This window comes from Nycticebus coucang, chromosome 7, assembly GCF_027406575.1.
Source record: "Nycticebus coucang isolate mNycCou1 chromosome 7, mNycCou1.pri, whole genome shotgun sequence".
In the NCBI taxonomy this organism is placed as follows: domain Eukaryota; kingdom Metazoa; phylum Chordata; class Mammalia; order Primates; family Lorisidae; genus Nycticebus; species Nycticebus coucang.
Window position 1 is genome coordinate 38,763,059 of NC_069786.1, and position 25,409 is coordinate 38,788,467.

The window sequence follows — 25,409 nt, forward strand, 5'->3', positions numbered from 1 at the left end:
AACTAAAGCAAACAGAAGAAAATAAACAATAGAGATTAGGTCAAATACTAATGAAATAGAGAACAGGAAAACAGGAGAAAATTAACAAAGTCAAAAATTGGTTCTTTGAAAAGAAACAAAATTAGCAATCTCTAGCTAAATTGATCAGGAAAAAAAGAGAAGAAGGGATATCACTTTTGACTTACAGAAACAGAAAGGATTATAAGAAAATACTATGAACAATGGCATGCCAACAAATTATTTAAATAATCTAGATAAAATGGACAAATTCAAGGAAGACACAAACTACTGAAAAGGACTCAGCAAAAAAAGAGGAAATCTATGGATCCCTAACAACTAAAGATAATAAATTAATAAAAAACTTTCCATAAATAAAAGCCCATATTCACCTTCACTGGTGAAGTCTATGAAACACCTAAAAAACACCAATCTTTCACAAACTCTTCCAAAAAATCTAAGGGAATATTTTCTAACAATTCTATGAAGCTGGAATTTCCTTGAAACCAAAACCAAATAAAAGACATCTCTAAAAATCTAGTGAACAATATCCCTTATAAAATATATAAGTCAAAAATTCTCAACAGTATGGCACCAGCCCTGTATACTGACGGTGGCGGGTTCAAACCTGGCCCCGGCCAAACTGCAACAAAAAAATAGCCAGGTTGTTATGGGCACCTGTAGTCCCAGCTACTCAGGAGGCTGAGGAAAGAGAATCGCCTAAACCCAGGAGTTGGAGGTTGCTGTGAGCTGTGTGACGCCACAGAACTCTACCGAGGGCGATAAAGTGAGACTGTCTCCACATCAAAGAAAAAAAAATCCTCAACAAATAACTAGCAATGAAAACCCAAAATATATATAAAAAAAAAAAATCCAATAGTATTTATTCCAGGACTGTAAGGTTCATTCAACAATGGAAGTAATCACTGGTTCAAACAATAAAAAATGTCATATTATTAGAGGACAAAAACCACATGATCATCTTAAAAGAACAACAAAAAGGCCATTGAGAAAATCCAGCACACTTTCATGACCAAACAACTCAAGAAATTAAGCATAGGAAGGAAGTTCCTCAATATGATAAAGGGTATACAGAAAAAATCCATAACTAACAACATAGATAGTGTAAAAGATTAGAAGCTTTCAGCTTGAAACTAGAAACAAGGCAAGGATGTTATTCTCACTACTTTTATTTAATATTTTATTGATGGATGTAGTCAGAACAACAACAAAAATATGTAAAAGGCATCCAGAATGGAAAGGAAAAAGTAAAAAAAAATCTCTATTTGCAAATTATATAATCTTGTATGTGGGAATTCCTAAGGAATCCAGTAAAAACTATTAGAACTAGTACATGAGTTCAGAAAGTTTGCAGATTTAAAAAAATTGATAAACAGAAGTCAATAGTGTTTCTATACACTAGCAATGTACAATCAAAAATGAAATTAAGAAAATAATTCTATTTAAAATAGCATCAAAAAGAATAAAATACTTAAGAATAACAAAAGAAATAGCAAGCCTATGCTGTGAAAAATATAAAACATTATTGAAAGATTTTGTTGTTGAAAGAGATTAAAGAAATTAATGGAATGGCATTCCAATCCATGATCATAGATCAGAGGACTTAATATTGTTATTAATACAGGATTCCACCACTCAGGGCTAGACAGGGAGCCCCCCATTCTCTAGGCCCAGGTGAGCTCAGAAGTCAGAACCCCATTTCCAGGCACAAGCAGACTGCCTTCTTCGGGACACACCCTCTGGGCTCTGATAAGATCAAGAACAAAGCAGCCTGTGATGGTTTTCTGAGTGGTTCCACCTTGGGTAGGAGCACACACCCTAATCCCTTCTCGGGGACAAAGACTGTAAAGGACCTGATAACCTCGCCCTAGTGAAGAAGGAACTACATTCATTCCTTTGGGGGGTTGTTTTTTGGGGGGTTTTTTTGGTAGAGACAGAGTGTCACTTTATCACCCTCGGTAGAGTGCCATGGCATCACAGCTCACAGCAACCTCCAACTCTTAGGTTTAGGCGATTCTCTTGCCTCAGTCTCCCAAGTAGCTGGGACTACAGGCACCTGCCACAACACCCGGCTATTTTTTTTTTTTTTTTTGTAGAGACAGAGTCTCACTTTACTGCCCTGGGTAGAGTGCTGTGGCATCACACGGCTCACAGCAACCTCCAGCTCTTGGGCTTACGTGATTCTCCTGCCTCAGCCTCCCGAGCAGCTGGGACTACAGGCGCCCGCCACAACGCCCGGCTATTTTTTTGTTGCAGTTTGGCCGGGGCTGGGCTTGAACCCGCCACCCTCGGCATATGGGGCCGGCGCCCTACTCACTGAGCCACAGGTGCCACCCCAACACCCGGCTATTTTTTTGTTGCTGTTTGGCCAGGGCTGGGTTTGAACCCACCACCCTCGGTATATGGGGCCGGCGCCCTACTCACTGAGCCACAGGCGCTGCCCCATTCGTTCGTTAATGCACTAACTTTGAAAAGATGTTTTTCCATCTACCAACTGCCTGCCATGTGTAATCCTCTAGACTTCAGACCTCTAGATAAAAGAGCTCACCTGGAGACTCCCGAGGGAGTTCTTCAGTTCTTTCCCCCTTTTGGAAGGTCTGGTGCTTTTTACTTCTTCTATATTCCTTTCTAACTTCTTTACTTTGTTGTTTTTTTTTTTTGTAGAGACAGAGTCTCACTTTATGGCCCTCGGTAGAGTGCCGTGGCCTCACACAGCTCACAGCTACCTCCAACTCCTGGGCTTAAGCGATTCTCTTGCCTCAGCCTCCTGAGTAGCTGGGACTACAGGCACCCGCCACAACGCCCGGCTATTTTTTGGTTGCAGTTTGGCCGGGGCCGGGTTTGAACCCGCCACCCTCGGTATATGGGGCCAGTGCCCTACCGACTGAGCCAGAGGTGCCGCCCTCCTTTCTAACTTCTAATAAAACTCCTATCTTACCACTGATCTGTGGTCCGTGGGTTCATTCTTCAAATCCTCGAGACCAAGAACTACTGAAGAGTGAAATTCCTGTATCATTATCTCCAAAAATAAGCATTTTTCATGATGTTACTGAGAAATAAAAATAAAATCGTAAGCTGTCCAATCAACTGAACAGACCTCCTGCTGACTGACCATGGGGACCTCAGAGAAACCTTAAAACTGAAATCCCAGCCATGACAGAATGGGAGGTTGGACCATGCCTCATTATACCCCCTTCCTCACTAAATGCCATCAGGCTTTCTTCCCTAAGGGTTAAGGAGAATCAGGCGGCCGGAAAATAAACTGCATAATGCCGGTCCTACCATTTTTGGTTTCAGCCTTAGTGAAATTTTTGCTCAGTTTTATTCTTGGACCACAACAGTGGCTTGAAATCTTTCCCTCTCAACACCATCTCTACTACCTCTAACTCTTAGCACATAACCCCTCTTTTCCTTCAATAAACTAGGTCATTTAATATGAACCTCCAATCTAATCTCCCCCTGTAACTTTTAAGTATATACTCATCCCGTATATTTCCTTTCCCTCCTGATTCACAATATGGGTTTCTTTTTCTCTCACAATTTAGTCCACACTCCTTAGCAAAGCCTTCCCACCTCCTTTCAGACTGTGAACCACTAATTACTCCCTCTCTAAAATCTCCAGACTCTTAGCAATGCCTTTGTAGCTATTGATAAATATTTTCACTTACCTCGATCATTAAAGTTCTTTGCCCTAATGCTTTATCACTTCAACTTTCTCTACCAAATTTATTCAAAGCTGTCTACATCATTATCTCCACTTCCTCATTTTCAAATTCACTCTTCAATCCAGATTCTAATCATACCATTCTTCTAAAGTCACCTTCAGAAGAAGCTGTCTACATCATTATCTCTATTTTCTTGTTTTCAAATTTACTCTTCAATCCAGATTCTAATCATACCATTCTAATCTAAACTCACCTCCAGAAGAGTGCCCAGTGGTCATCAAACACCAAATAAGCGCTACCTGGTCTTCACATACCTTCCAAACAGCATTTAACACTGTTTAATATGCCATCTTTGAAACGTTTGTTCTTGTTTGGTCTTCCGTGATCGTACACTACACTTTCCTTGCTCTCTGGTCTTATTTCTTTCCATTTTTCAAAGACATCTCCCACATCCCAGTACCAAATACATACATGCATTCTTCAATGTTCTGTCACTGTATTCATAACTGTAGTTAATATACTTTCCCAAAACCCACTTTTGTCTTCCTTATCCCTCTCTATCAAATGTACAACACATAATCTCACATCTTTAATCAAGTCAACCCTCCCACAAACACATTGTTACCAGTCTCTGAATGGAGGTTTTTACAACTTCTTGTGTTCATTGGGAAAAGAATTTCAGGACACACCATGTAAGTCATGCAGGTAACAGCTTTTACTGAAAGTGAAAGTACACTCTGGGAAGTGTTCTCTCTGGGAAGAGAGCAGGCAGGCTCAAAAAAGAGCAGCTGTAATGAGAGGAAGTAGTTTTGGATTCTTTGTAGTCTTATCTATTGAGGGGAGGCCTATCCAAAGCCAAGGGGTTGGCCTTTATTAAGAATTTGGGTAGTTATTCCTAGAACTGGGTTCCCTCCTATTTTCATACTTTATGTGATTATTTCAGAGCTGACATGGTAATATCAAGGGCAGAGAAATTTTAAAATCACAATGTAAATGATATTGTAATTAGCCAAAGTTCATGTAAGGAGGCAGAGAGAGCTGACAAGACAGTGGAAGCCAGGTACTGACTATGCTTAATGATCCATCCAGTTAGCTTCTGCTTGAGGGTTGTTTAACACCTATAAACTATCTTCAAGCCTCTGCCCCTGGTCTTAGCCCTGTCTCTTAGTGTCCTATACTAACAACACTGTCTACCAGAACTCCTGATCTTTCCCCAGTCTTCCCCACTTCACTAAGTCAACATTCCCTACTTTCGGGTACTCAGAATACAACTTGCTGCCATTATGGTCACATTCTCTCATATCCCATATTCAATCTGTCATAATATGCCAATATCTACCAAGAACATATATCAGAACTAACCATTTCTTCTCACTTCCACTGCTACCATCCTGTCCATGCCACCACCAGCTCTGATAAATGCCTGGACTATTCCACTGTCCTCCTTTCTGGTGTCCCTACCTTACCCCCATGGTCTATTTTAATCTCAATGGCCAAAGTGATCTTTTAAAAATGCAGATGAGATCAGTCACTCCTCTGCTTAAAATCCTATGGCTCTCCCTGTTAATATATATAAGTCAAAGTCTTGTCAATCACTTGGAAAGGCCAGTATCACCTGCCCTATGCTCTAGGCTCACCATATATCCTATCGCAACTCATCTCTTAGGTCACCCCGTTACAGACACACTGTCCTCCTTGGACTCTTGAATAGAACAGGCATTTTCCTTTCTGAGAAATGCTCTCCCCTCTTGCCCGTGCTATCCTCATGGCTTATTTCCTCACCTCTTTCAAATCTTTGTTCACATTTTTACCTTCTCGGTGAGGCCTTTCCTGTTCATCCTGTTTAATATTGCAACCAGATCCTTATAATACTCTAAATTCCCTGAATACTTATATTTTTTTCATAGCATGTATCCCTCTAAGATACTACACAACTTATTTTTATTATTGCTTCTCTTTTACCTCTAGAATGTCACATAAAAGCAGAAATTTTGTATTTGTATCTATTCTCTTTACTTTTATAATCCCAGCACCTATAAAAATGTTTGGCAAATAATGCATGCATAAGCATTCAGTAAATTTTGGTTGAATAAATTGCTCATAGATATTAATGCCTTACTGTTAAATGAACAGGTCTTTGTTTTCAGACGTCTATTTGCCCAACATGGCATTAGTTGCATTTGTTTCAATAATCATGCACTTCCTATTTCAGTTCAGAAGTTATGTAGGCTCCATGTAAGTAGCATAGGCTCTTCTATAAATAAACCTTCCCTGAGCTCCTTGACCAGATGAAATCCAAAATGTCCTTTCCCAGAACCATTAGAATTTTATATTTTTTGACAATCTGGTTAATCCACCAAATTCCTCCCTTATGCCACAAAACAAATATTAAAAATTTTAAAAGAAAAAAAACATATCAGGTATTTTTTTGACCACAACAGAATAAAACTAAAAATCAGTAATAAGAAGAACACTGGAAACTGCACAAACACATGGAAAATAAACAATATATTCCTGAATGACTAGTGGATCAATGAAGAAAATGAGGAAAATTTAAAATGTCTTGAAACAAATGAAAATACAATATACCAAAACTTAAAAAATAGAGCAAAAGCACTATGAAAAGTTTATAGCAATTAAGTGCATACATCAAAAAAATTTAAAAAATTCAAATTAACAACCTAACAAAGCACTTTCAAGAACTAGAAAAACAAAAGCAAACCACACCCAAATTAGTAGAAGAAATAATAAAGACCACAACAGAAATAAATGAAACTGAAACCAAAAACAATATAAAAGATCAACAAAATTAAACATTGGTTTATTTAAAAGATAAACAAAATTGATACACATTTAGCAAGACTAATAAAGAAAAAGAGAGAAGATACAAATAAATAAAATCAAAGTTGGACTAAGAGATGTTATAACTGACATGGCAGAAATCCAAAGAAATGCTTAGAAAATACTATGAGCCATTATATGACAATAAATTGGAAAATCTACAAGAAATGGGTAAATTCCTAGATATATACAACCTACCAAAATTGAAACTGAAAGAAATCCAAAACCTGAATAGACCAATAACAAATAATAACATAGATGCAGTAATAAAAATATCTCCCATCAAAGGAAAGCTCAGGAACCAATGGCTTCAGTGTTGAACTCCACCAGTCATTCCAAGAATAACTAATACCAATCCTACTTAAACTTCTCCCAAAACATGCAGGAAAAGGGAATATTCCCAAACTTATTCTGCAAGGCCAATATCACCCTGATACCAAAAGTAGACAAAGACACAACAAAAAAGAAAACCATAGGCCCATATCTCTTATGAATATGGATGCAAAAATCCTCAACAAAATACTAACAAACTAAATTCAACAACACGTTAAAAAGAGTATTCATTATGATCATGTGGGCTTCTTCCCAAGGCTGCAAGGATGATTCAACATACACAAATCAATCAATATGATATATCATATCAACAAAAGACAAAAACCATATAATAATTTCAACTGATGCTGAAAAAAGATCAACTGATGCTCAATAAAATTCAAGTATTTGAATTTTGATATTATAATAATATATTTAAAAAACTCTCAAAAAATTGGATATAAAAGGAGCATATCTCTACATGATAAAAGCCATACATAGATCCAAAGCTAATATCGTACTACACTTGATCTTAGCCAAAAGGCCGAGAAGCGATTGCTACTATCATACTAAATGAGAAAAAAAAAACTGAAAGACTTTCCTCTAAGATTTAGAACAAGACAAGGATGCCCATTTTCATTTCTGTTAATCAACACAGTATTGGAAGTTTTAGCTAGAGCAAGCAGAGAAAGACATAAAGAGCATTCGATTTGTAAAAGAAGAAGTTAAATTATCCTTTTTTGCAGATAATATGATCTTATATCTAGAGAAACCTAGAGTCCACCAAAAAACTATTAGAACTAATTAAGTAAAGTTGCAGAATCTAAAAATCAGTAGCATTTCTATATGCCAACAGCAAACAATATGAAAAAGAAATCAAGAAAGTAATCCCATTACAAGAGCTACAAATAAAATACCTAGAAATAAATTTAACCATAAGAAGTGAAAGATGTCTGCAATGAAAACTATAAATTATTGATGAAAGAAACTGGAGAATAAAAAAAAAAGAAAGATATTCCATGTTCATGGATTAGAAGAATCAATATTGTTAAAATATCCATACTGCCTAAAACATATTACAAATTCAATGCATTGTCATCAAAATACCAAACACATCCTTCACAAAAATAGAAAAAAACAAATTACAATCCTATAATTTGTATGGAACTACAAAAGGACCAGAGTAGCCAAAGCCAGCCTGAGCAAAAAAACAAGCAAAACTGGAGGCAAACCATTACTTGCCTTATAATTATACTACAGAACCGTAGTAACCCAAACAGCATAGTACTGGCATAAAACAGAAATATGGACCAATGGAATAGAATAGCAAACATTACCTACTTACAGTGAATTCATTTTTGATAAAGGTGGCAAAAATATACACTGGAGAAAGGGCAGTCTCTTCGTAGTTGCAGGTCTTAGATGTAATTCTTTAGTCCATTTTGATTTGCCCTTCTTGAGACAGAGTCTCAAACTGTCGCCCTATGAAACTACCTAAAAGAAAACATGAGGGAAATACTTCAGGACATTGGTCTGGGCAATGATTTCCTCAGTAAATACCTCAAAAGCACAAGTAATCAAAGCAATATTGGACAAACAGGATCACATCAAGCTAAAAAGCTTCTGCACAGCTAAGGAAACGATCAACAAAGTGAAGAGACAACCCACAGAAGGAGAGAAAGTATTTGCAGACTACCTGTCGGGTACCACTTGCTCTGGGAACACTTCACCAAGCCACAAAGGAACCCTGACAGCAGGTGCCAAATGTCAGGTACCAGCCCAAACAATGTTATGTGTTCTCTCCCAGTGGCTTGGTTGAAACAAAAGGACGAAGAAAATAAAAACACAAGAAACAAAGGGAAAGTTTAAGAGATAGCTGGGCCAGGAGCCTGCATGCTCTTCTTCATGAGGCTTCACACACAAGCAGCATCGTGTTCCAGCATAGCTCCATTGTTATGTCATACACCATTGTTTGAATTATAAATCTCATGAGGGAAAGGCAAACAATGCTGATACGGTTCTTCCTATGGTTGCGTTTTCCTAACTATTTCTTCAACTAACTATGTTAATTAGATGGATTTACTTTCTATTTTTACTGCTCTAAGGTATTTGTGATCTTTAACGCAAATAGAGTATGGGACAGTGAAAAACAGTCAGAGAGCAGGATGTTGGAGAAGACGCCGATTAGGCCAGCACACAAATCACAGACATGACAATTAAAACTCAAGTAGCTGTTAGCTCAGACAGCTGTTTCTGGCCATATCCAGGTGACAGAAGAAAAGAGATATGTTATCTCCCTATCTGGTCTGGAGCAAATATTGCCATCTTTAAAAAAGTTTAAACATTGTGTATACTTTACTTTATAAAATTACTCCCTATCCCAGTGTGATTAAATCCTGGCCTGCTTAGAGACCTCCCCAGCCACAAAGTGGGACGGAGTGGCGCTGGAGGAGGGGTGAAATTTCAGCAAAATGCTTCTTCAGTTTTAAAGGCACCAGACCTCCTGCAGTGCGTATTGTGCTGGACTCAGGATTTTCTACATCCACTTCTCTCCTGTTTCTGTTTTCCTTTGTCCATCCTCTCCAATTATTTTTTTAGTTCGATTCCTAACCTACTTAAAACACCTGAATATTGATTTAAAGCTTATTAAATTATTATTACTAGCAATGTAAGCACATCAAGATATGACATGCCCCTTAAGTACTCCCACATGTACCCACAACTACCCATCTGATAAAGGATTAATAACTAGAATATGTAAGGAGCTCACAGAACTTACAGAAAAAATCAAATAATCTGACTTAAAAATAGGAAAAAGATCTGAAAAGACTCATCTCAAATGAAGACATACAAACAGCTAACAGATATATAAAAAATGCTTGACATAATTAGTCATCAGAAAAATGCAAATCAAAACTATAATGAGATATCATCTCACCCTAGTTAAAATGTTTTTTATCAAAAAGACAGTTAATTTCAATATAAGCATTTCACATTGTATGTCAAATCAATACACTAACCCCATAAATGCACCAATGTACACAAATATGATTTAATAAAAACAAAAAATAAGGGGCGCCCTGTGGCTCAGTGAGTAGGGCACCGGCCCCATATACCGAGGGTGGTGGGTTCAAACCCAGCCCCGGCAGAACTGCAACAAAAAAATAGCTGGGCGTTGTGGCGGGTGCCTGTAGTCCCAGCTGCTCGGGAGGCTGAGGCAAGAGCATCACATAAGCCCTAGAGCTGGAGGTTGCTGTGAGCCGTGTGACGCCACGGCACTCTACCGAGGGCAGTAAAGTGAGACTCTGTCTCTACAAAAAAAGAAATAAAAAAAAAATAAGATAAAATAAAAGACAGTTAATAACAAATGCTGGCAAGGATGTGGAGAAAAGGAAACTCTTGTACACTATTGGTGGGAATTTAAATTAGTGCAACCACTATAGAGAACAATATGGAGATTCCTCAAAAAACTAAAAACAGAACTACCTACCATATGACACAGCAATCCCACTGGTAGTTATATATACAAAAGAAAGAAAATCAGTACATTCGAAAGGTATCTGCACTCTCATGTTTATTGCAGCACTATTCACAATAGACAAGATTTGGAATCAACCTAAACATTCATCAATTGATGAAAGAAAAAAGAAAACGTGGCACATACACACAATAGAACATTAGCCTTAAAAGAGAATGAAGCCCCGTCATTTGCAACCACACAGATGGAAATGGAGAACATTAGGTAAAGTGAAATAAGCCAAGTACACAAAGACAAATCTTGTATGTCCTCACTCATATGTGGAAGCTAAACATTAAAACAACTGATCTCATGAAGTTAGAGAGGAGAAAAATGGATACTAAAATCCCAGAAGGCTGGAAGAGAGGGAAGAATCATGTGGGGATGGTTCATGGGTGCAAAAATATAGTTAGTTAGAATGAACAATATTTAATAGTATAACAACGTGACTATGGTCAACATGTTTCAGTATACTTTAAAATAACCAAACAAGTGGAATCAGAATGTTCCTAACATCAAGAAATGATAAATGTTTAAGAAGCTGAATTCTCCAATTACCCTGATTTGATTATCACACAATGTGTGCCTATATCAAAATGTCACATGTACCCTAAAAGTAAACGTAACTAGTATGTACCCATAATAGTTAAAAATAAAAAAAAAATTAAAATTCCTCCAGAACTCCAGAACTCGGGCTCCATGAGAACAGGACATATGTCAATGATATGTACAGTTTTGCATATCACTGTATCCCCAGGCCCTGGTACAGAGCTTTAAAAATAGTAGTTACTCACAAAGACAGAGACCTGATACATAAATAATCCCTGTCACTTTTCTCTATAGGTACTTACTGAGTCCATCAAATTCCAACTTCCATTTTAATGGCCTTGAAAGGTGATAGAACAGAAATTACCTCACACAAAGTTGAAAGTCTAACAAGAGATGCTCCTTATAATGAATTATAACCCAATGACTGCGGTAAGAATGAAATAGAAATGAACCAATCTTTATGAGGAATTTAAGTCTGAGATTAACCTGAGTATTCTAGAAAACTTCAAGCCCATGACCTTGATTTATCTAACCAATACGGTGGTATACCAGGCACTTGGCAGAAGTAAAAATCAAGTCTTTACATTATTCATACAAATAATTTTTCAAGTATCATGACCAGCACACAGTCAAAGATAACCAGGTACATAAAGAGATAACATCATGAGCATAAACTAACAGAGCCAAAAGTTAAGCTAACTTATTTATTTACTTACTTACTTATTTCTTTGTTGAGATAAGAGTCCCACTCTGTTGCCAGGCTAGATGCAATGGTGTCCTCATAGCTCACAGCAACCTCAAACCCAATAGACTCAATTGATCCTTCTGCCTCAGCCTCCCAAGCAACTGGGACTGTAGGCATATGCCACCAATCCCAGCTAATTTTTCTATTTTTTGTAGAGATAGGCTCTTGCCATCTTTGTTGTTCAGGCCAGTCTCCAACTCCTGAGGTCAAGCAATCTTTCTGTCTCCTCAGTCCCTAGGACTACATGCAGATGCCACACCATCCAGCTAAACTCACTTGATGTTAGTTTATCAAAGGTACAATGTGGTTGGAAATTGAGAAATATGAGTCTATACATCTTCATGATAGGAATCAGAATGTTTTTTAAGCAAAAAGTGACAATAAAAATATTATACACCAAACCTTGTGATAAAGTATAGCCGCTTCAAAAAATAGTTTGGCAGTCCCTCAGAAAGTTAAACATAAGAGTTATCACAGGATCAACAGGGTCTTGAAAAAGAAAGCAAGCCCAAATGAGCCTTTTTGGAAAGAATTCATTTACGGAGGCACAGGCAGGGTTGACCAAAAAGATGCTGAAGTACTCAACGGCATCTGTAGCAAACTATTATCACCACCTGTGGTCCTAAATGAGCAAGGGATAGAAGTATAATCAAACTTCTGTGATCACTAGTGTATTAATTACCTAGAGCTGCTGTAACAAAGAACCATAAACTGGATGTTTTATAAAACAGAAGTGTACATTATTTCATAGTTCTGGAGGCTTGAAGTCAAAGATCAAGATGTAGGTAGGGTTAGTTCCTTATAAGGGCCATGAGGGAGAATCTAGTTACAAATTATCTCCCAGCTTCTGGTAGTTTCAGGCATTCTTTGACTTGTAGATAGCACTTTCCAATGTCTTCAATAGTCTTCCCTCTGTAAATGTCTCTGTGTCCAAACGCCTCCCTTTTATAAGGACATAGGGCCCACCCTAATGACCTCATTTTAACTTAATTATATAAATAGTCAAATTAAAGTTTGTTAAGACTCTATTTCCAAAAAAAGGTTATATTCTCAGATACTGGAGATTAGGGTTTCACCTTATCTTTTTGGAAGGGGACACAATTCAATCCACAACAGGTAGTAAAACCACGGAGGCAGTCAGGGGGAGGGGGGGGTGAGACATATATAAATGGACAACAGACAGACTCAGCCCGTGGCAATTCTTTTGCACCCTTGCCCTTTACTCATTTACTACTTCCACACTCTGTTAACAGTTTAATGTTCAGCTTTGTCTCTGGTTTTCAGTTCTCTGCTTGTATGTTTGACCTTTACCAAGAACCTGACTTTCGAAGCTCAGCCTTTAACTCTTCACTGCCAAATCACTTCAGCACTCTAACACTCTAATACTGGTCCCCATCATCCCCACCATCTCCTTTAAACCAGCTGGCTGTTGGCTCAGGTAGGCCAGTCACCACAGATAATCATTTTTATAGTACACAAGTTTGAAACAAAGCCTTATTATCCATACTTTTATTACCTATTCTTGACGATTCTGCTACCTTCATCACTTAACCCTTATTTTTAACAAATTCAAGTTTATACTACTATTTGAGTCATTAAGATAGTCTCCCAGTTGGATACCATGTCTCTACAACATTACTCCATTATCCAAGAAACCAACTGTTTTGGTCACATTCCTAAAATGTAGCCTGATTGTCTGATTCTCCCACTTAAAGAAAAGGAAGAATGCAGAATCAAATGAATTTCTGGTCTGAATTCTGGTTCTGACAACTACTTGTCATGAAACCTTAAGCAAGTCATTTCATTCTTCTGAGCCTTAGTTTTCCTAGGGCTCTAAAATGAGGGTTATAATATCTACTAAATAAGAGTTGTTATAAATTAATGAGAAGACACATAATAAATGTTCTATAACATTGAAGGGCCATCAGTGCCTAACAAATAACATCTACATGCTCTTATAAGACAGTCAATCCCAATTTTGGATAGTGCAGTCCAACTGCCAACTGCTCCTCCTCTGCTCCTTCGGAGGACCACCAAAGGTTCTTCAACCATGCACAGCAGTTGAAAGTTCTCTGCATTTTTTGTGTTACCTATTCAGTCTAAAATGCGCTCTTCCCAACATTCCCCCCCACCCCCATTTTGTGCCAGTTACTTAAAGTCCAGCTCCAGAATCACATCCTATAAGAAAAACCTAATATGAGAACTTTTGTTCCACTCAGTTTTATTTATGCCTTTCTTGTGCCATTTTTTCAAGTTATGTATACACTAATCTTTTTTCCTTATTAGGGCTGGGACTATGTTTTATCCACTATACTACTCAATACCCTGAGTACTCAGTACTACAAACAGAAGTATTAAAGAAAAATAAGAGCAGTGCTAAGAATTCTGAGATTAATTTCTCATACTGTTTCAAAAAATATCCCAAATAATTTATATAGTCACCTATCCTACCTGCATTCTCACAATGGAAATTGGATTAAAATGTTCAACAAATTGGGATATGTCTAACAAGAGATATTATTTATTTATATTACTGAAACACAAAAATGTAAGACTTTTATAAGTTTATAAGGAAAATGATTTTAATAACAGTTAAATCTGATCAATTCAAAAGAATAAACCTTATCACTTCATTTCATTTTAAAAGATAATTCCACAAACTATCGAATAATTCTATTTCACAAACACTCAGACATAATGAATGATCATATACACATTCAAAAAGTGGCACAAAGCTAAGTACCAATAAAATTTCCAAGGTACTTTATGATTAATCAGAGTTGATCACTTTTGCTAGACTGTAGTATATTCGTAATTCTTAAATAGTAAACAGGAACAGAAATAAATAAGCAAATCATATACTATAAAAGCAATGATGAAACAGTCAACTGCAGTATTTAAGCACAAAGTAACATTCTGAATGAATAAAAAGGACTGTATTATGGCTTTTTTAACATACATCTAATACAGAACATACGAAGAAAAAAGCATAGAGATGCAGGTACCATACAGATGCAAGCAAGTACAAAGTGAATGAATTACTGCAAAGATTTCAGAGAGTGGAACCACTTGCTTCCAGTTTGTCTAGTATACAATGTGAGCACTACCTGCTTACTAGATTGGAAAAGCTCTGAGTAAGAGAAAATTGCATTAAACTATAGACACATACGCTTATGTTCTCATGTAGTTATACTAAAAGATATTACATCAATATCAAAATTCAGGCCAGGCAAATCTTAGTAAGTAACAAATTCACACTAATGACCCTTTCATTGTAAGGCTGTACAGGTAAGGATAAATGTGAACATAACTCTATAAACACTCTTTTAAGACTTCTCTGTGTACACACAGCATGCATTTAAGCTGGACTAAATAAGGACCTTATCCTGTCTGGAGAGAAAGGGAGGGTTTTTACTCTGGGTATAATATATATCATCTCCCGAGGTACTGAATCCCTCACCTCTCTCTTAGCATAATAATTAAGCCGATTATTTCATATTTTAAAATATATGATCAATGCATATAGATTTCAGTTGTAAGAAAAATACGATATTTTCTATGTGCAATAATAAAGATTATTTGAAATCAAGTAGACTGAATTTGAATTTATCTGTCTCTGGCTTTTTAACCCTCAAGAGTGTTTGAGCTCACAGTCAAGTCCAAGTCTCATTGCTTCATCTCTTATAATGGACTAACCAATGGCCCTATTTTGTATCATGAACCTTTTTGAGAGTCTGATGAACTACTTATATAAGTACATATAGATATAAGATTTTATATACCAATGAAGAAGTTTCATTTTAGAAGCTTTCCTAATGTTTGATGAACTTTGGGTTATCTTGCTTACTTTCTCTAAGACTCTGGAGGTATTTCTAGAGCCTAACCTCATATACTAATCCCTCCCACTTCCACCACTTAGTAGGGTAAAATGGTCTACTTGTACGTTTTCTTTATAATCCCACAATTATCTTACAAATTAGATAACTATATGCATTATGTTGTATCATTTTAGTTGATTTTCTTATATTCCTTCCCACTGGAATGAGAGCTCCTTAAGGCCAGAAACTGTGTCAGCTTCCACCTAGTATAAGGCCTTCCTATGACAAAGAAGGCAGATAAGTACCCATCATATTGAAGCTGGACAACAGTACATGCAAAATAGGGGAGGAAGGTTGTTACACTCCACTAGTACATCTCCTTTTGTATAACGGTGAAATTCTTCAAATGAATATTGATACGAAAAAGTCTCTGTAGAAAAGAAAGCTATATTAGCTACCTATCAGTAACCTTCAATAAGTAAGAGTCAAAAACCAACTTGGGGGCTCTTGGACTGTCGGCGCCTTGTCTGGTTCGGCCTTGCTGGCTCCGCCTCCAACCTGAGGGAAAAAACCTAGCGCAGGACAAGCCAGAGTTTCGCAATTAAAAGCTGTAATTTGGGAGAAGAGATGAGGTTATTTTGGAGTACCGCAGGCCTTTGAAAGACATGGTTGGAGCGGTTCATAAAGAAACAAAATCTGCAGCTGTCCGTGGGCTTAACTAGCCCTCTGGGGAGCTGTGAGACCAGCACGGGATGTTCTCTAACAAATCCTTTATTTCGATAGAAACAAGCTGAAAACAAGACAGAACCACTTAGCCCCTCTGCACCAAACAGGGCCCCAGTTTCTCAGGCCACAGCACTGTACGGGTCCTCAACAAAACACCAGAGGAAAATCAAAGGGAGTAAAACAATCATGGGGTGGAATCAGCGGAAAAACTCTGGTAACATGAATAACCAGAATAAATCAACCCCCCAAAGGAAAGATACGGCAGATGTAATTGAAGACAGCATTCACAAACAACTGACTGAGATGTCAGAAATCGAATTCAGAATTTGGATGGCAAACAAGATTAACAAAATGGAATTAGGAATTCGTGGAGAAATTCAAAAGCTGTCTCAAGAATTTAACGAATTTAAAGACAAAACCACCAAAGACTTAGACACACTGAAACAAGAATTTGCAGCCCTCAAACATATGAAAAATACAGTAGAATCCCTTAGCAACAGAATGGACCAAGCAGAAGAAAGGATCTCCGACATCGAAGATAAAGCCTTTGAACGCTCCCAAACTCTCAAAGAGGAAGAGAAATGGAGAGCAAAAATGGATCACTCACTCAGAGAGCTCTGGGATAACTCGAAGAAGGCAAATATCCGTCTCATAGGAATTCCTGAAACAGATGAAGTGGCCTCACTGGGCGCAGAGACCCTTCTGCATGAAATGATGAAAGAGAATTTTCCAGACATGCCTAGAGAACCTGAAATTCAGATAGCAGATAGCTTCAGAACCCCAGCACGACTCAACCCCAATAAGACATCCCCAGGCATATCATAATTAACTTCACTAAAGTTAATATGAAGGAGAAAATTGTCAAAGCGGCCAGGCGAAAGAAATCTATTACCTTTAAAGGGAAGAACATTAGAATGACTGCAGATCTCTCTGCTGAAACTTTTCAAGCCAGAAGAGGTGGTCATCAACGTTTAACTCCTCAAGCAAAATAACTTTCAACCCCGGATCTTGTACCCAGCTAAACTGAATTTCATTTATGATGGAGAAATTAAATACTTTAATGACATACACATGCTAAAGAAATTTGCCATAACCAAACCAGCTCTTCAGGATATTCTCAGACCTAGCCTCCATAATAAACAACCCAATCCGCTACTACAAAAGTAAACTCACTCAGAAACTTCGGATCAAACTCCAACTTCCACAATGGCAAAAGAATTAAAAATGCCCACTGGACTTTCGAAAAACTCAATACCCCAAATTTCACCAAACTTATCAATACTCTCCATTAATGTGAATGGCTTAAACTGCCCTCTAAAGAGACATATGTTAGGTGACTGGATACAAAAACTCAGGCCAGACATTTGATGCATACAAGAGTCACATCTTAACTTAAAAGACAAATACAGACTCAGGGTGAAAGGATGGTCATCCATATTTCAGGAAAATGGTGACCAGAAAAAAGCAGGAGTTGCAATTTTATTTGCGGACACAATACGCTTTAAACCAACAAAAGTACGGAAGGACAAAAATGGTCACTTCATATTTGTTAAGGGTAAGACTCAATATGAGATTTCAATTATTAATATCTATGCACCCAACCAGAATGCACCTCAATTTATAAGAGAAACTCTAACAGACATGAGCAACTTGATTTCCTCCAACTCTATAATAGTCGGAGATTTTAACACTCCTTTGGCAGTGATGGATCGATCCTCCAACAAAAAGCTGAGTAAAGAAATTTTAGATTTAAATCTAACCATCCAGCATTTAGATTTAGCAGACATCTACAGAACATTTCATCCCAACAAAACTGAATACACATACTTCTCATCAGCCCACGGAACTTACTCCAGAATCGATCACATCTTAGGTCACAAGTCTAACCTCAGTAAATTTAAAGGAATAGAAATTATTCCATGCATCTTCTCAGACCATCATGGAATAAAACTTGAGATGAGTAACAACAGGAATCTGCATACACATACAAAAACATGGAAGTTAAATAACCTTATGTTGAATGATAGCTGGGTCAGAGATGAGATCAAGAAGGAAATTGCCAAATTTCTGGAACAAAACGACAATGAAGCCACGAATTATCAGAACCTCTGGGACACTGCAAAGGCAGTTCTAAGAGGGAAATTTATAGCACTACAAGCCTTCCTCAGGAGAACAGAAAGAGAGGAAGTAAGCAACTTAATGGGACATTTCAAGAGACTGGAAATGGAAGAACACTCCAACCCCAAATCCAGTAGAAGAAAAGAAATAACCCAAATCAGAGCAGAACTTAATGAAATTGAAAACAAAAGAATAATACAACAGATTAATAAATCAAAAAGCTGGTTTTTTGAAAAGGTCAACAAAATAGATAAACCTTTGGCCAACCTAATCAGGAAAAAAGAGTAAAATCTCTAATCTCATCAATCAGAAATAACAAAGATGAAATAACAACAGACTCCTCAGAAATCCAAAAAATCCTTAATGAATATTACAAGAAACTTTACTCTCAGAAATACGAAAATCTGAAGGAAACTGACCATTACTTGGAAGCACGTCACCTTCCAAGACTTAACCAAAATCAAGTGGAAATGTTGAACAGGCCCATATCAAGTTCAGAAATAACATCAACCATACAAAATCTCCCCAAAAAGAAAAGCCCGGGACCAGATGGTTTTATGTCAGAATTCTACCAAACCTTTAAAGAGGAATTAGTACCTATATTACTAAACCTGTTCCAAAAGGTAGAAAAAGAAGGAAGACTACCCAATACGTTCTATGAAGCAAACATCACCCTGATCCCCAAACCAGGAAAAGACCCAACAAGAAAAGAAAATTATAGACCAATATCACTAATTAATACAGATGCAAAAATATTCAACAAGATTCTAACAAACAGAATCCAGCAACATATCAAACAAATCATACATCATGACCAAGTCGGTTTTATCCCAGGGTCTCAAGGCTGGTTCAATATACGTAAATCTATAAACGTAATTCAGCACATAAACAAATTAAAAAACAAAGACCATATGATTCTCTCAATTGATGCAGAAAAAGCTTTTGATAACATCCAACATCGCTTCATGATCAGAACACTTAAGAAAATTGGTATAGAAGGGACATTTCTTAAACTGATAGAGACCATCTACAGCAAACCCACAGCCAATATCATATTGAATGGAGTTAAATTGGAATCATTTCCACTCACATCAGGAACCAGACAAGGCTGCCCATTGTCTCCACTGCTCTTTAACATTGTAATGGAAGTTTTAGCCACCGCAATTAGGGAAGAAAAGGCGATCAAGGGTATCCACATAGGGTCAGAAGAGATCAAACTTTCGCTCTTTGCAGATGATATGACTGTATATCTGGAAAATACTAGGGACTCTACTACAAAACTCTTAGAAGTGATCAAGGAATACAGCAGTGTCTCAGGTTACAAAATCAACATTCATAAATCGGTAGCCTTTATATATACCAAAAATAGCCAAGTTGAAAAAACAATTAAGGACTCTATCCCATTCACAGTAGTGCCAAAGAAGATGAAATACTTGGGAGTTTATCTAACAAAGGACGTGAAAGATCTATATAAAGAGAACTATGAAACTCTAAGAAAAGAGATAGCTGAGAATGTTAACAAATGGAAAAATATACCATGCTCATGGTTGGGAAGAATCAACATTGTTAAAATGTCCATACTACCCAAAGCAATATATAATTTCAACGCAATCCCCATTAAAGCTCCACTGTCATACTTTAAAGATCTTGAAAAAACAATACTTCGTTTTATATGGAATCAGAAAAAACCTCGAACAGCCAAGACATTACTCAAAAATAAAAACAAAGCAGGAGGAATCAAGCTACCAGACCTCAGACTATACTACAAATCAACAGTGATCAAAACAGCATGGTACTGGCACAAAAACAGAGAAGTAGATGTCTGGAACAGAATAGAGAACCAAGAGATGAATCCAGCTAATTACCGTTATTTAATCTTTGACAAGCCAATTAAAAACATTCAGTGGGGAAAAGATTCCCTATTTAACAAATGGTGCCGGGTGAACTGGCTGGCAACCTGTAGAAGACTGAAAGTGGACCCACACCTCTCACCATTAACTAAGATAGACTCTCACTGGATTAAAGATTTAAACCTAAGACATGAAACTATAAAAATACTAGAAGAGAGTGCAGGGAAAAAAAACCCTTGAAGAAATTGGGTTGGGCGAGTTTTTTATGAGAAGGACCCCCCGGGCAATTGAAGCTGCTTCAAAAATACACTATTGGAACTTGATCAAACTAAAAAGCTTCTGCACAGCCAAGAACACAGTAAGGAAAGCAAGCGAACAGCCCTCAGAATGGGAGAAGATATTTGCAGGTTATGTCTCCGACAAAGGTTTAATAACCAGAATCCACAGAGAACTCAAACGCATTGGCAAGAAAAGAACAAGGGATCCCATTGCAGGCTGGGCAAGGGACTTGAAGAGAAACTTCTCTGAAGAAGACAGGCACAGCGGCCTTCAGACATATGAAAAAATGCTCATCATCTTTAATCATCAGAGAAATGCAAATCAAAACTACTTTGAGATATCATCTAACTCCAGTGAGACTAGCCTATATCACAAAATCCCAAGACCAGAGATGTTGGCGTGGATGTGGAGAAAAGGTGGGAATGCAAATTAATACATTCCTTTTGGAAAGAGATATGGAGAACACTTAGAGATCTAAAAATAGATCTGCCATTCAATCCTGTAATCCCTCTACTGGGCATATACCCAGAAGACCAAAAATCACAACATAACAAAGATATTTGTACTAGAATGTTTATTGCAGCCCAATTCATAATTGCTAAGTCATGGAAAAAGCCCAAGTGCCCATCGATCCACGAATGGATTAATAAATTGTGGTATATGTACACCATGGAATACTATGCAGCCTTAACAAAAGATGGAGACTTTACCTCTTTCATGTTTACATGGATGGGGCTGGAACATATTCTTCTTAGTAAAGTGTCTCAAGAATGGAAGAAAAAGTACCCAATGTACTCACCCCTATTATGCAACTAATGTAGGACCTTCACGTGAAAGCTATAACCCAGTTACAACCTAAGAATAGGGAGAAGGGGGAAAGGGAGGGGAGGGAGGGGGAGGTAGGTAGAGGGAGGGGGATTAATGGGAGTACACCTGGGGTGCATCTTACAAGGGTATATGTGAATCCTAGTAAATGTGGAATGTAAAGGTCTTAGCAAAATAACTAAGAAAATGCTATGAAAGCTATGTTAACTAGTGTGATGAAAATGTGTCAAACGATCTATGAACCAAGTGTATGGTGCCCCTATTAATGTACACAGCTATGATTTAATAAAAATTAAAAAAAAAGAAAAAAAAACCCAACTTGGACTGGTTCCGTTTTGCCTCACAGAGCTAAGATCAATCAGTAGAAATCAAAATATTAGCTCCATATAAGAAATAACTCTCAATTAATTAAAAGTGTCTGAAAATAAAGCTGATTCCAAAAAAAAATGGGAGGGCCCTGCTACTGTGCTAATTAATATTCGAGCAGTTGGACAGAAATTCATTATTAGGTAGTGGATTAAAGCACCAAACGAAAAAAAAAAAAGAACTCTAAGAAATCCTCAAATCTTTTGAGTATCTGAAAAGAAAGTTTATTAACTACACAGAAGTCAATATAAAGATAGCTACTGATTTTATATCTTTTATAAAGCATCTGCAAAGAATGAAGTTTACTCAAAACCAATCTCCTTAAAGTCCTTGCCTTGCAGGCATTTACTCTGTGCACTCAGGTTCCCGATCACTCCTCTGCTTTCTGCCACATGGCCTTTACACATGCTGCTGCCACTGGAATGCTCTTCATACAGCAGCTAAGGCTCACTTCCTCAGGGAAGGCTCTCCTACCTGACCAGATCAGGTTCTTTCATTACATGCTCTCACTCAACCACAATTCTTTTCTGAACAGCACAGATCCCATATTTTTACTTACCACTGTATGCCCTGTGCCTGTCACAGAGCATGACATGTTGTAAGTGATCAAAAAGTATTTGTTGAATGAATCGATGAATATAACATTCTCTATAAATGTAGCATTTTCCTAAATTATGACTTAAATTAAATACAAGTCAATTTGCTAAAATATAGCCAAGCTATGTCTTTATCAGAAGTGATTAAACTATCTCCCTAGAGGCCGAGGACAATAAGAAAGTAGTTAGCTACCTCCCAAGGCAGTATTTTTAGACACATTTCATTATGAAAATGTAACACATTTTCAATAACTTTTATCTTCACAATACACAAAAGAAGTTTATTTCCCAGAACTCTTTTAAGATTCTGACAAGTCAAATTATTCTGAAGTCAAACTGTGGGTTATTAAGCTGAAAGAATATATTGTATAAATATGACGTTTAATGAGGACATTTAGGTAATGAAGAAGTAGTCAGAGATTCAGGACAGATGGACAAGCATCAGGTCATATAAAATATTTCCAAATGTGTGTTTGAAGAAAGACATGAAAATGCCCAAGATAGGAATAATTTGCGTTGCTAGGAAACACTAAGATTGATGAGCAAACAGTCTGTCATACAAAGGCCAACTAAAATCATCTCACTCATCAGTGCAATTCTTTTTAATGATTATTCAATTTATAAAAACTTTATGAAATAAACTTTAAAAGGAAAAAATTTTGTTTAAGAATCATAAATCACTGATGTAAATGTAATTTTTACAGGGACATTTAGAGTGACATTTTATTGACTTCCATCACAAGTTGTTTTTAAGACAAAGTTATACAATCCTACTTTGAGAATGAAGAGTATGAGAAAAATATTCTATTAAATTATTGAAAGTATAAAAAAAACCCATACCAAAGCTATCATTATAGATAATATAAAAATATTTCAAATTATAAATAAATATGTTATAATGAAACCCAATAATTCTATGATTCAGGACTTTATCTTTGTTTTAATTTTGGAAAAATTAACCATTCCCAGATTATTCAGAACTCTTTATTACCTGATAAATTTGAATTAGAGCCACACTCCAGCACTGCACCATGCTGAAATCCCTTATGTTCAAACCTACTTCTTTCAATCTTTAGCTTTAATCTGGGGCCCAAGATGAACTTTCACCCAGACCTACACTTTCACCCAGGTCACCCTCACCATTATTAGCGCCAACCCTAGGCTCAGTCTCTCCTCCACTTCAGAGACAAATTACGAACTAAAGAAAAGATGAAGGGAAGCTGTCAGAATGAATAATGAACTCCAAAGAATGATTGTTTTTTAATGAAAAAAATAAAATTTATCTTGGAGAGGTTTGAATGTGGAAAAGGCTTAGCCTAGTGCCTTACATGTCAAACATTCCAAAACTGGAACCATTATTGTGCTTTAGTTATATAAATTGGTTTCCTCTAATATTAAGGAATAATGTCTTAAGTGATTTACTAACATTCCAAATCTACAAATTAGAAAATATATGACTCTAAAAATATTTTATTTACCTCTTTATTATGAAAATTTACAAATACACATAATGGTCAGGAAAAGAGTTAATCAGCCACCATCATCCAGCTTCAACAATTACCATCACTTTCAATTTTACCTATAAGAAATCTACTCTTGAAAAGCATAAAAGTATTCCAAACCGAGACATTCTTTAAAAAGTGTAGCCAACACACTGACTGTGCAGAAATGATGGATTTCAAGCAAACATTTTAGTTTCGTCTTTTACTGGTCTATTAAACCTAGTCAGTGATAAACCAACCCCTGCCCCAGATTAAAAACTCAAGTAATCCTCATGACTTTTCCTATCCCTCACAAGTAACAGAAAATCATATGGCCTCTTTAAATGGTTATATCTCAGTCCAGAAATTTTAAATGACTGGTTTTAGATAGATAATTCAGAAAAATTGAGTATGTCACATATATTACACATTATTGTATCAATAGTAAAGAACTGGGTACAATAATGGTGTTATATTACAAAGGAAAATATTTTAATTCTTTGGATAAACAAGGGGGCACCCACAGCTCAGTGGTTAGGGCACCCGCCAAGTATACCGGGGCTGGTGGGTTTGAATCTGGCCTGGGCCTGCTAAACAATCAAAATTAACCAGGCATTGTGGTAGGCGCCTGTAGTCCCAGCTACTAGGGAGACTGAGGCAAGAGAATTAATCGCTTAAGCCCAAGAGTATGAGGTTGCTATGAGCTTTGACACCAGAGCACATCTCCAGAGGGCAACAAAGTGAGGCTCTATCTCAAAAAAAAAAGTAAAGTAAAGTAAAGAAGATGATATGTAGGGTAAAATGGTAATTTTCAAATAGTTCAGCCCCATCCAAGCCTATATATGTATATATATTTGTGTATATATACGAATATTTGCGTACATATATGCATATATAGGCAGTGGATAGGGCTGAAGCATTTGAAACACAACACGCTTGTAGCTAAATCTGAATAACTGGTAAAGGGTACAGGGTGTTTATTAAATTACTGTTTCAACATTTCTATATGTTTGAAATTTTCCAAAATAAAAAGACTAGATCCAAATAATGATCAAAACTCCAAAGTAAGTACATTTAACATTAAATCTATGTCCTTAGCTGGGGTCTTCCCCAGAGCTAGCCATTATCACCGGAGACAGGAACAGGATGCTCCTCTTCTTGTCAACAAGTTTCTCTGCTGACATCTTCCTGAATTTTCTGAGCCTATCAGGATCAAGGGAAAGGAAGGAAGGTCAGGCGTATAGGACAGTATTTACTTGACTGCTACTTGCATCAAAATAATCTAGAGTTACATTGACTTGGTAAGTGTATAAAGATGATTCTTTAGGCAATGGGTACCCCAAAGCCCAGAGTCTACCACTATACACTATATACATGTAAAAGAATTCAACTTGTACCCCCTAAATCTATTACAATTTTTAGAAAGGGAGAAAAAAGCTTATGTATACTTTCCCTGATCCTCCGATTGCAAATATCCTGCCAGAGACACTGCTCTCCTTACAGCTTCCTCCTAATGCCTCCTTGGCGTCTGACCCCTGGCAGCACACTCCATATCCCCTAATTGCTGGAATCCTCTTTACCTGACAGGAAATTTCCTTTGGCAAGATTCCTTTTCAAATGACAGCAGTTTCTTCTCGTTATCTATTGACAGAGAGGAGTGCAATACTTTTCAAACCCAACACTACTACTACAGAACACTTTAG

General features: G+C 37.0%; 1 protein-coding gene and 1 pseudogene across 1 annotated transcript in view; both read right to left on the minus strand.

Annotated features, from left to right (window-relative positions):
• The window catches only part of GTDC1 (glycosyltransferase like domain containing 1), a 444,137-nt gene that overhangs the window by 379,018 nt on the left and 39,710 nt on the right, over nt 1-25,409 (minus strand). Inside the window, 1 exon segment of the mRNA XM_053596486.1 lies at nt 24,837-24,909. Coding sequence (XP_053452461.1) covers nt 24,837-24,890 — 54 coding nt within the window. The 5' untranslated portion in view covers nt 24,891-24,909.
• LOC128591120 (uncharacterized) lies at nt 7,273-7,392 on the minus strand (annotated as a pseudogene).